Source organism: Euleptes europaea, chromosome 1 (genome assembly GCF_029931775.1).
Source record: "Euleptes europaea isolate rEulEur1 chromosome 1, rEulEur1.hap1, whole genome shotgun sequence".
Lineage (NCBI taxonomy): Eukaryota > Metazoa > Chordata > Lepidosauria > Squamata > Sphaerodactylidae > Euleptes > Euleptes europaea.
Window position 1 is genome coordinate 131981546 of NC_079312.1, and position 11909 is coordinate 131993454.

General features: G+C 43.5%; 1 protein-coding gene across 1 annotated transcript in view; it reads left to right on the forward strand.

The window, feature by feature from the left end:
* FASN (fatty acid synthase) overlaps positions 1 to 5771 on the forward strand; it is a 54272-nt gene extending 48501 nt beyond the window's left edge. The window contains exons 37-42 of the mRNA XM_056851164.1: positions 1175 to 1363; positions 2536 to 2757; positions 3811 to 4031; positions 4463 to 4561; positions 4679 to 4930; positions 5480 to 5771. Of these exons, the coding sequence (XP_056707142.1) occupies positions 1175 to 1363; positions 2536 to 2757; positions 3811 to 4031; positions 4463 to 4561; positions 4679 to 4930; positions 5480 to 5617 (1121 nt within the window). The 3' untranslated portion in view covers positions 5618 to 5771. The remainder of the gene's footprint in view (positions 1 to 1174; positions 1364 to 2535; positions 2758 to 3810; positions 4032 to 4462; positions 4562 to 4678; positions 4931 to 5479) is intronic.
* The last annotated feature ends 6138 nt before the right edge of the window (positions 5772 to 11909 follow it).

The window sequence follows — 11909 nt, forward strand, 5'->3', positions numbered from 1 at the left end:
GGGATGCTGGACTAGAGGGACCACTGATCTAATCCTGAAACTCTCTTCCTATGTTTAATCCACTTGTTGCTGTTACTCCATAATTACATTGTACTGTTTGCGGTGAATCGTGTGTCCTGACATAGTTATGTCTCCTGCACTAATAATACATGTAGACATGGAGATCTCTTACTCACTGGAGATCACGCCCCAGAACTGCAAAGCTTTTGAGAAACTACCAATCATAGGAGTTACTATGGAAGATGGTACCAAATTGCAAGTGGAGAAATCTGGGTGCGATACAACAAGCAGGATTAGATGTGGGAGGACATGAGGTCATAGGTGTGCATAGAAGAGTCTTGAGGGGGTTTAAAGGAGTGAGCCTTTTCCACCTTTAAAACAGAAGAAGAGGGATAATGTCCAGATCGAGGCAGTATCAGGGTGGGGAGAAGGAGAACTATGCCTTTAAAGATTACCACCAGAGGATAAGAATAGGCTTGGAGCTCCCAGGGTGGGGATCAGAGAAGGAAAGGCTTAGCAAGGATCTGGATGTGGAAAAGGAATGAGAACAGTTGTTGCAATAGTGCAAGAAGTGCACGCTTTTAATTGATCAAATATTCTCATTTGACTTCTTTTACCTAACGAACCGTCTCACGTGCTTCCAATCTGTCCTTTACCCCTTTTTGCCCCTTCTCATTCTTGTCTAGTCACAGCTTGGGGACAGCTGGTTCTCTTTTGTTAGAAATAAGCTTTGTAGAGCAAGTGCCTGTGCGCTATCCCTGTCATAGCATGCATTAGTTGCACAGGAAAATAGGCTATAAGGCGTAATCTGTATCTTCTCCCACTTTCTCTTCACTCTTCAGGTGGTATGGACCTGTGTCGATCTTAATTATGACTCTGTCACCAAGCCTTAATACATTATTTTAAACTGGGGTCTTCTCACGTTCATACTGTAACAATTAAACAAATGCGTGTATGCAAAATAAACGAAGAATTTAGGAGGTATTGAAATCTGGCCAAAAAAAAGCAAAAAAAGTATTTCTGTGGTCTGCTGTATTGTACTAAAGATGATTAAACCAAATGTGTGAAAATGAACCCCACCCTAAAAGATATCTTGACACTAAAGGAAGGAAACTTGTGTGTTTTTTAAAACCTGCCTAAAAGGTTTTGTTAAGTTTCTATTTCTTTTCCTCAGGTGTTCGTGATGTGAGTAGCCTGAATGCTGACACCTCACTGGCTGATCTGGGTTTGGATTCCCTAATGGGAGTGGAAGTACGCCAAACTCTGGAAAGGGACTATGATATTGTCATGGCAATGAGAGATGTTAGATTGCTTACCATTAACAAATTGCGGGAACTTTCTTCCAAGCCTGGGTCCACAGATGGTAAGTGTGCCTAGCCACTTGGATTCTGTGTTTGTGACAGAAGAATGGGTGACGCCAAGGGCTGACAGAACTGAAGCCAACTTCCTTGACTGGCTTGGTTCTGTTGTGGGCGAGAGCAGTTTGCTTCTGGCACACAGAAAATTCTGTGGGTAGGGAAGCAAATCTGTCATAGGTAATAGGGGCTGAAATGTGCAGGCGTCCTAGGTCCTTGCTATAGATGAGAAGCTGGTGGAGCAAAACATGATATTGGGTTGTGTACAGGGCTTCATGGGGGCCTGTTCTTACAGAGACTGTGGGAATAGGTGTAGTGTCAATAGTGTGTAACGTGCATGATACAGCATGTATCACCAGTCACTATATAAATTTATTCATTTATTGCTGTTGGCAGTGGAGCCAGCCCCACCCAGCAGGGACATCAGGCAAGGATTGCTGGATGTCCCAAATCAAACTGGAAATCAAGGGGATAAGTGTTACGGCAATAGATCTGTCTGTATGGTCATTCCCACACTCTGCATCCAAATCGCACCGTGAATCTCCTTTGTGGTAGCCAAGTCAGTGGGCGTGGACACTGCCTCCTTTTCCTAAGGAACCACATGTCCTGTCTTTTCTTTTGCTTTTTGCACCACAATCCACCAGAAAGTTTTTCTTTCAGTTCTGGTGCACCACCAGCTTAAGCAATCACCCTATGCCCATGGCTGTGAAGTATATTTTCTCTCAGAGTCCAAAGATTATTTGCCCAGAAGTCACTGCTTTGAGATATAGTTTAGTAAGACTAGCCCTAAGCTAGCTTGTACTTCTCTTTCTTCCTTTCTTCCTTTCTTCCTTTCTTCCTTTCTTTCTTCCTTTCTTTCTTTCTCTCTTTCTCTCTCTCTTTCTTTCTCTCTTTCTCTCTCTCTCTCTCTTTCTCTCTCTCTCTCTTTCTCTCTCTTTCTCTCTGCCATCAAGTTACAGCTGACTTATGGAGACCCCGAAGGGTTTTCAAGGCAAGAGACATTCAGAGATGGTTTGCCATACCCTGCCTCTGCATAGTAACCTGGACTTTCTTGGCAGTCTCTTATCCAAATACTAACAAGATCAGGCTAGCCTGGACTATCCAGGTCAGGGCTGGCTTGCTCTACTACCCGGAAAAAGGCATTAACTGGTTCTGTCTTATGTTTGTTTTTGTTTTTTAGCGTTGACACATGAAACAAAAGGTAGTCAGGCTGAGTATCCACAATTGGACTTGAACACCCTGTTGGTTAATCCGGAAGGACCGACTGTTGTGAGACTCAATGAGGTGCAGAGCACAGAGTCTCCTCTCTTCCTCATCCACCCCATAGAAGGATCTCTTGCCGTTTTCAACACGCTTGCTTCCAAGCTCAGCATACCCAGCTACGGAATTCAGTGCACGAAAGGTAGCGCTCTCTGTGTTTATTGTATTAGTCTATTCCACAGTGTGTTACTGTCAGTGTAGCCTGAACCAGTTAAGTCTTTCACTGTGTTCCATGTTTCTAGAGGTGAGCAGATTTTAGCCATGTAAATGAATACATACATGAAGAAGAATCCAAACCTGAAGGACAGGTATATGGTAGTAATTCACTGCTGGAGTACAAAAATGCCTTTAGGACAAAAAACCTAAGCATTAGTTCAGGACAGAACAACAACAACATGGTGATAGGCACAGACATAAGAAATAAAAGAGAGGCTGGAGCTAGCCATGATAGCTGGTTATGAACCTTTCTGTCAGAGTGGTATTTGAATTCTTGCTTGCTATTTTTGAAAACCTGTTACTGCTAGAAGTCTTGAAATACTTACAAAATAAATAGTTTCCAAATTGTCCCTTACTCTTAAGCAATGTTATCTAATAATCATCCTGAACTTTATTACAAGCAGAGGCCCATCGCAACAAAAGTTCTTTCTACCTTGCTTTGAACTCTGTAGACAGAATCTTCAGAAATTCTCATGGCAGCTACTTTTATTTATTATTTATAGAGCTGAGATTTCTGATTCTTAGAAAAAATTAAGTGTAGATTGTGTTTTAAATCCTGAGGGGTTTTTTATTATAAAAACACAAATATTTATCACTTTATAAAACATTGTTAATTTGTGTGGAAAGCTGTTGCCAATGATTCAGACATATACAAGGTCTGAACTGAATTCACACATACATTCCCCTTCTTCCTATATAACAGTCTTGTACCTGTTCCTGTATTCCAAGATATGCATTAATGCAATATCCTCCCTTGTCCATCATCTCTGTTAATCTTGACAAAAGATCCAAATTATAGATTTTTGAAAATATAAACTATTGTGCAAATATAGATTTATGGATACTTGTTTAATTTATTTCCATTCTAGATTTTGGAAGTTCTGGTAGCAGAACTTGAATATTAGCACAGAATTGTTGGTCATGATCATCCATAGTTAGCCATTTCCCCTTACTTACCGTCTTTGCTTTCTCCCTCTAGCTGCTCCTCTGGACAGTATTCAAAGCCTGGCTTCCTACTATATTGACTGCATAAAGCAGGTGCAGCCAGAAGGCCCCTATCGGATTTCTGGATACTCCTTTGGTGCCTGTGTAGCCTTTGAAATATGTTGTCAGCTCCAAGCCCAACAGAATCCTTCCCAGTCACTCAACAGCCTCTTCCTGTTTGATGGTTCTCACTCCTATGTAGCCGCACACACTCAGGTAAGAGATTTTAGGTGAACCCAACTATGTCAAAAAAGCCAACTTTTCCATATAAGAACAGCCTGCAGCCTGCTAGATTGACAGTTGCGCACACACATGTTTTGCTGCTTGTACAAATGACAATCTTGTGAGTTGCATGCTTTTTTCTGTACAAACAATTTCTGAAATGTATGGTTGAAGCCTAATTTACCAAAACTTTGTAGCATCCTTTTTCATTCAAACAGCAGTATGCCTGATATACACATTTGTGTTCTGTGCCAAGTCAAGGCAATTGTCTCATTTTTCCAAATCTTCCATATGTGGATGAGTAATTTTCTCTGCCTTCCTGGTTTTTTGTTTGTTTTGGACTCCCAGATGTGGAGCTAAGGCTTCTGTCCTATGTCTAAAATTCAGTCAATGAGAGTAATCTTATGGTCCATCTTCTCCCCCAGAGCTACAGAGCCAAACTAACCCCAGGAAATGAGGCTGAAACAGAGACCGAAGCATTGTGTGCCTTTGTCCAGCAGTTCACAGGCATGGAATACAACAAGGTAACATTATACCATACAGTTCATAGTTGCAAAAAAAAATGCATTTTGCTCACGTGTTTTCCTCTAGAAACTGCATCAGACCTTGTAATGACGCTTTTATCTTTGAATTGCTTGCAGTTGCTGGAGGTTCTTCTGCCCCTGCCTGATCTGGAAGCTCGTGTAAATGCTGCTGTGGAGCTGATAACTCAGAGCTATAAAGACATCAGCCATGAGGCACTCACCTTTGCTGCTACTTCTTTTTACTACAAACTGAAGGCAGGAGACGAGTATGTACCAGAGTGCAAGTATCATGGCAATGTGGTACTACTGAAAGCAAAGACCCACAGCGAGTATGGAGAAGGCCTTGGGGGAGACTACAAGCTTTCAGAGGTTAGTCCAAGAAGCAACTCTTATTAACAGAAGAAAGTCCAGTGTTCTTCTTATGAATGTGGCTTTTATGTAGCTCTTCACCCACTACCAGTCGTCCCCTTGAAGTAGCACAGGCTGCATACCACTGACAACGCTACAAGTGTTTTGCCCAGCAAAACTCTTCAGCAACAGCAGCAGTATAAGATTTAATATGCCAGATTCTTCGTGGGTGATGTGTACCAGGAATGTTTTAAATTGTTCCCATTTTTTATATTTTTACTGTATATGTTGGTCGTGGACCGTAATAAATACCTTTGATCTTTGAATATGCCAGATTCTGTCAGTTTGGAGTAAGGAGAGGAGAGGGGTTACAGGCCTAGTTTTGACATGTTGTTTTCAGTTGCAGTTGATTTAGAGAGGTATTAGAAAGAAATGTAGGAAGCAGAAGCCGAAAGGACTTTAAGATCTCTTTCTCTGGTGACCATGGACTCCTGGCTAGAAAAACAGAAAGGATATGAAACTAAATTTTGTATGTAATATTAATCTTCTGTGTGTCTCTGCCTTCTGCAGGTCTGTGATGGAAAGGTATTTGTCCATGTTGTTGAAGGGGACCACCGCACCTGCCTGGAGGGAGAGGGCGTTAAGTCAATTATTGGGATCATCCACAGTTCACTAGCAGAGCCCCGGGACAGTGTTCGAGAGGGCTAGACACTTCAGAAACTCTACTGTCATTGGCAGAGAGAATTCAAAGCTAACCCTTCCGATGCTCTTAAGGAACTCTTCCTGTAATCCACCATACCATCTGCTCTGCAATCAAGTCTTGGATGTCCTACTGACCAATGCACCTCTCTGTCTCTCCTACTCTCCAGTTCGTTGACATTACTATTGCGCTGTTGCACGGACCTGCATTGATGTCAACAATTTACATGAAAAAAACACCCTTTTAGGAGCAGACTCTTTTTTTCCTTTACATGTGCTGTGTGTTGTATTGTACTGTATTTTTGTCTAGCAGTATTCCAAAGGATAAATTAAACTAACCAAGCCCAGGGAGCAAGGAGGGAGGCTGCAACTGATTTTGGAGACACTGTTCTGTCTGTGAAGAGTCAGTCTGTAGCAATATCGGAAGGTTAATTCCAATGAGGCTTTTTTGTAACTATAATTTTTAATTTGAAATATACTAGATATTTATTGCTTTGTTACTTCAGTAGAGACTCACAATGTTAATTTAGCTTTGATTTTAAAAATAGGAAAATATTCCATTGTGGGGTATTTTTTTCTGCCAGATGAAGTTGCCTCTTTTTTTTTTTTTTTTAATTTAAACCAAAATTTATCTTTAGAGCCATGTTCTCACATAGGGTGGCAAGAAGATTCCAATACAAATATCACTTTTTCTCTGCAGAGAGATTGCTTCTGCTGTGTTGCCTGCCAGATGCTGATAGAAAGGGCTGGTAGTTGTGCGACGCACATCATGCAATATTCTTAGCGAAGAATGGGGTCGAAATGTTACATATTTCCCACATCCATGTGGGGAGTAGACAGGGCACGGCTTGTGCAAGTTTCTGCCTTGCCCCCTTTTAACGGCTTTCAATATAGCTTCTTCTTGCCCACATTTGCAACTTGAAAGATTCACTGTGATTTGGATTCCGTGTGGCTTCTTGTTGACAAGAACCTGATTTAATCCTCCCAGCTGAACTTCTCCCCTCCCCCCCACAAGCCCTGGTTTATCAGTATGCCTCAAGCCCCTAAACGTGTAAAGAAAAACAACAACCTAGAGTCCAATAAGCCTCTTCTTGCCTCTTCTCTGTTGGATATGCTTGTAGGGGAATCAGGGCATCTTCGCTGCGCCAATGATACAGAGGAAACATATGGAGAAACCAGTATCAAGTATGAGGGTTGCTGTTACTCCCCAAAGGGCTTTACAATCCGGCTTCCCTGCTGATGTTGCCAATACTGGGTTATAGAGACAGCAAACACATCCCATACTTGCTGGGAGCTGGTTGGCTGGGCCGCCCTCTGTGGACAAGCAGCCGGATGACTGGTGTTAGTTTTTTTTAATTTTAAGGAATGTGTTGTGAAATTTTGCAATGTAAAATTAAAACATTTCCAGATTAGTTCTCTTCTGTTTTTCATTTTTACATTTCTTTGGGGGGGAAACTCTGGAGTGTCCTTTCTTCTGCGGCTCTCCGAGATTAATTAAATGCAACTTAAAACTCTGTGCTGGCTTTTGTCTATTATTTCTATGTTCCTTGCTTCTATATATTTTATTGTTTGCATTTTCTTTCTCTTTGTGGAGGAAACAAGGAGGCCATTCAAACTTCTACTAGATGCTATGGTTAAGAGGCTGCAAACAGCTGTTTTGAGGGTACTTTGGGTTGTGGCTTCCTCCTGCTTCAGTGTCTCTAGCTGGTATAATCAGTTCTTAAACTATGACTGGCAGTGCAATCTGAAACAGTGACACACTTTTAAACTCACTGACTTCAATGGACTTAGAAGCTGTCACTCTGTTTAGGATGGCACTATGTAAATCTTCCTCTATGTTCTGGCTTCCTTTGCTTTTTTAAGAGAGCCAGTATGGTGTAGTGGTTAAGAGCAGTGGTTTGGAGTGGTGGACTCTAATCTAGAGAACCGGGTTTGATTCCCCACTCCTCCACATGAGCGGCAGACGCTAATCTGGTGAACTGGGTTGGTTTCCCCACTCCTGCACATGAAGCCAGCTGGGTGACCTTGGGCTAGTCACTCTTTCAGCCCTACCTACCTCACAGGGTCTCTATTGGGAGAGGAAGGGAAGGTGATTGTAAGCCGGTTTGATTCTTCCTTAAGTGTTAGAGAAAGTCGGCATATAAAAACCAACTCTTCTTCTTTGAGAGTTCACTGATTTATCTGCTTTCTCTTCCCTTTCTGCTTAATGGGGAAACACTGTCCACCACAAAAGGCAATTGTGGAAATTGTTGTTGCAGACCATAAAAAAATTGGTAATATATTTTAGTTACTTATAGTCCCCCTTTCTCACTGAGACTGACAATGGATTACACAATTTAAAACAATGCACTACACTATTACACAATGCAGTTATACAATTAAACAATGTGAATAAAGACAATATAAAGGTGGGGTATAAATGAAGTAAATAATGCAATGCAAAGAAAATTGGATTGGAAGGTTAAGAGCAACATACTCCAAACTGTACAGAATAATGTAATGAACTGTCAGTGAGTTCTCACACTCCACTTACATCATGTTTGGTTGTTCGCACAGGATAGAATACTGTCTTCCTGATCAGCCCATTCAGCAACAATTACTGTTAAGCTTGGAATTCGATGATACCTTTGACCTAGCATCTCATTTCTGAAAGGAAGAGCTCTTACCAACACAATCAGAACACACATCTCTGAATTGGGGTTCATGCAGAAACCTTCCAGTAGCTTTCACAAGCTAGTTCACAGTGTCCCCAGCTTGGTGGTGTAATCATGACTAACAGCAGTGAGACCTAGCTGTAGTTGAGATGGTAGGAATCTGCACCAGAAGGGAAAGGCTGGGAGCATGCTCAACCCCACAGCTGGCTCCTGAATCTGGAAATCCAGTAATGGCCAATATAACCTTGCATCTCCATTGGTCATTTTTAGAGGAGACTTTTTGCAGAAATCCCGTGGAAGATGTAATACTTTTTTATTTGGAGAACAGTCCTGGTGACAATTTTTAAATAAATATTCAGGCTTCTGGTTTAGCAACAGAATATGAAAAGGGCATTGATGGTTAGGTGTTTGTGTAAAATGCGGGTGATGTTTTTGCATTATTTATTCCTAAACAGAAGTTATTAGTCTAGGAGTAATTTTACATTGTCCAATTTATATTATTACCAACTGCTAAATAGAGTCTTCTTAAATAGCTGTTTCATGCACCGGTAAGAGCCAGTATGCAATATAGACTCCATTAAACTGTTTACCACCTCATAATAATTTCAATTTGTATATGTATATGTGCAAACTGATGTGGACTACCAGCAAACAGAAAAAAGATCCATCTTTCCAAAAGCGTTTTTACATTGTACGGTTTAACAAATACTGATACAACTAAGTTTAATACAGGTTGTAATGTTCATGAAAACAATATTTTCATTTATTAAAGTATTTACATCCTGGCTTTCTCTGGGGACAAAATGTGGCAAAGATGGTTTGGCAATAAAGACAGAAATGGAGTGTTATGTGAAGGAGGTTTATAATGGAGGAGGAATTATACCAGAACGTTGTTATTTGAGATACTGGAAAAATATGTTACAGGAACTTCTGTGCCTGTGCTCCTCCCTGCCAGCTGCACCACACCCAGGCCAGCAGGGTGACACCACGCACCGCTGTGCCAGGGCTCCTGTTCACATGCTGAAGCCATGAGTCCATGCTGCTCCTCGCCAGCTCTACTACACCTTGGCCAGCCCAAAGCGAAGTCAGCTGCCGCTATCCCCACGCTCTTCCTTGCTGGCCCCACCATGCCCTTCCTGTGGGACTGCCAATCTCCAGGTGGGGCCTGGAGATCTCCCAGAATTAAAACTGATCTCCAGACTACAGAGATCAGTTTCCCTGGAGAAAAACGGCTGCTTTTGAGGGTGTACTCTTATGGCATCACATCCCTGCTGAAACCCCTCTGAACCCTTTCCCCCAGGCTCCAATCTCCAGGAATTTCCCAACCTGGAGTTGGCAACCCTACAAAGCTGGGGTCCAATTGAGATTGTACATGGGGCCCACTAGCATCGGGCAAAGCTGTGCTCCACTATGCTCATGCCCGTCTTTGCTGACCTGGGAGGAGCTGTGGCTCAGCGTTAGAAAGTCCCAGGTTCAATCCCCAGAAGTTAAAAGGAGCAGGTAGGAGTTGATGTGAAAGACCTCTGCATGACTCTGGAAGCTGCTGCCAGTCTGAGTAGACAATATTGACCTTATCTGGGGGCAAGGCTGTAATGCAGTGGTAGCGCATCTGCTTGGCATACAGAAGATTCCAGGTTCAATCTCTGGCATCTTGAGTTGAAAGGACCAGGCAGTAGGGGATGTGAAAGACCTCTGCTGGAAACCCTGGAGAGCCACTGCCAGTCTGAGTAGGCAATACTGACTTCGATGGACCAAGGGTCTGGTTCAGTATAAGGAAGCTTCCAGTGTTCATGCTGCGCCTCCTCTCCCAGCCTAGTGAAGAGGAGCCATGGGCACAGTGAGACCCTGCTTTGGTCTGTGCCAGGCACCCGCACTTCTAGCCGTCTCCACGGTAGGGGGAGGAGTGGGGCGCGATAGCGAAGGGGTCCCCTCCCCCGGTAACGTCAATGGCTTATTTGATCCTCGCTAACTTTTGATTTGTTGTCATGAGACGACAAGAGTCACTGGAAAAGACAGTCATGCTAGGCAAAGTTGAGGGCAGCAGGAAAAGAGGAAGACCCAACAAGAGATGGATGGACTCAGTGAAGGAGGCCACAGCCTTCTGGGGCAGCAGACCTGTAAGAGTTAAAAATTGAAAATTATTATTAAAAGTCCAAATCCAGAAGGGCCCCTGGAAAGATATATTTAGAATGAAGAAACAGACAGTAAAAGAAGCCAAAAAGAGATTACAGTCCAAGCCAGACAGTGTTGTTTGTTGGGCTCAAGGTTGACCAGAGTTAGAATGAACAAGGGGGCGCCAGGGTGGCTGGTATGTCAAAAGGAGTGAAAGATTAATTGTAACTAGGTAGAAATACCAGGTGCACTAACAATAACTCTAAACAAGTATTATCTGGACCAATGAAAATATTGCTGTATTTCTGTAAACCTATGATTTTTCCTTATATTGTAACCCAAAAAGATTATTCTGATTTGTATTATAAACCAATGAAATCATCCCCTAGAACTCTGAGCCAACGACAAGTTATGATGTAATATGCGTAGTTAAAAATATTATAATGAGCTAATTAAAAGGTTATAAAAGTCTAAACACCCTTATGTCCGGTGCTCCAAGCTCCATTTCGAAAAGCCTCAAAGGGCAAAGTTTGGAGGCTCAAACAGCTGTTTGGAATAAAAGAAATGTTCTTCCAGAAACTGGCTTCGAGTCTTTTGTGTTTGAAACCCAACCCCTAAAACCTGGCTACAACACTTCAGTTTGCAAGATCTGAGCAAGGCGGTCATAGATAGGACATTTTGGAGGACTTTCATTCATAGGGTCGCCATGACAACTTGTGTTCTCATCACTGCCCATTTCTCGCGGCAGAGAAAACCCGCGAGACTGGGCGCGGGAGCTGGGAGGAGCGGTTTCCGCGCGGCCCTGTCCAGCCGCGCCGCGGTTTCCTGACGGGGCCGAGTTCGGCGTGACACCTCTCCCCTTGCCGGTCGGGCTGTGATGGCGGAAGCGCCGCCGGGCTGTCCGAGTGCCCTGCCTGGGGCTCCGCCTCAGCGCCCCTCCGGACGGCCCGCGGTCAGAGCCTGAGACTCAGGTACACACACCGGGGAGAGGAACTCGAGGGGGACTTGGGCCGAGGGGTCGGGGCGCCTGCTTTGCGGGGCGCGCCCGGCTCCTGGCCTAGTGGCGGCAGGACTGTCACTGGCGTCGAGGAGCCCTGTTGCAACAGCATATGGGCGTGCTTAGCGAGCGCTGGGCTTTGAGAGAAGAGAGCGGGCTCAGGTCTCGCCTTACGAGCCAAGCCGCGGCGCCTTTTGTCGCAAAATAAACCCAGCCCCGTAGCCAGCCATGGCCGAGTCCCCCCCCCCCTCGCCTTTGACCGGCTTAACACTAGTTTTGCTAACTAGAAAGCACATTTTGCCAGCTTTGTGCAGCTGAGCACTCTTTCCTCGTCATCTGGTTTTAAGAACAAGGACAATGGAGTAGCTCCGGTTAGGAACCCGCTCCAGTTCCCTTACACCAGTGGTTCCCCACTTTTTTTTGACCAGGGTCCACTAGGATTTTTTTTGTTCGGTGCAGGGACCCCAAGGTTCAAAATAAAAATTCGGAGAATTTGAAAATAAACTTTAAGCATAACTGTTAGTTAAACATTAAACTT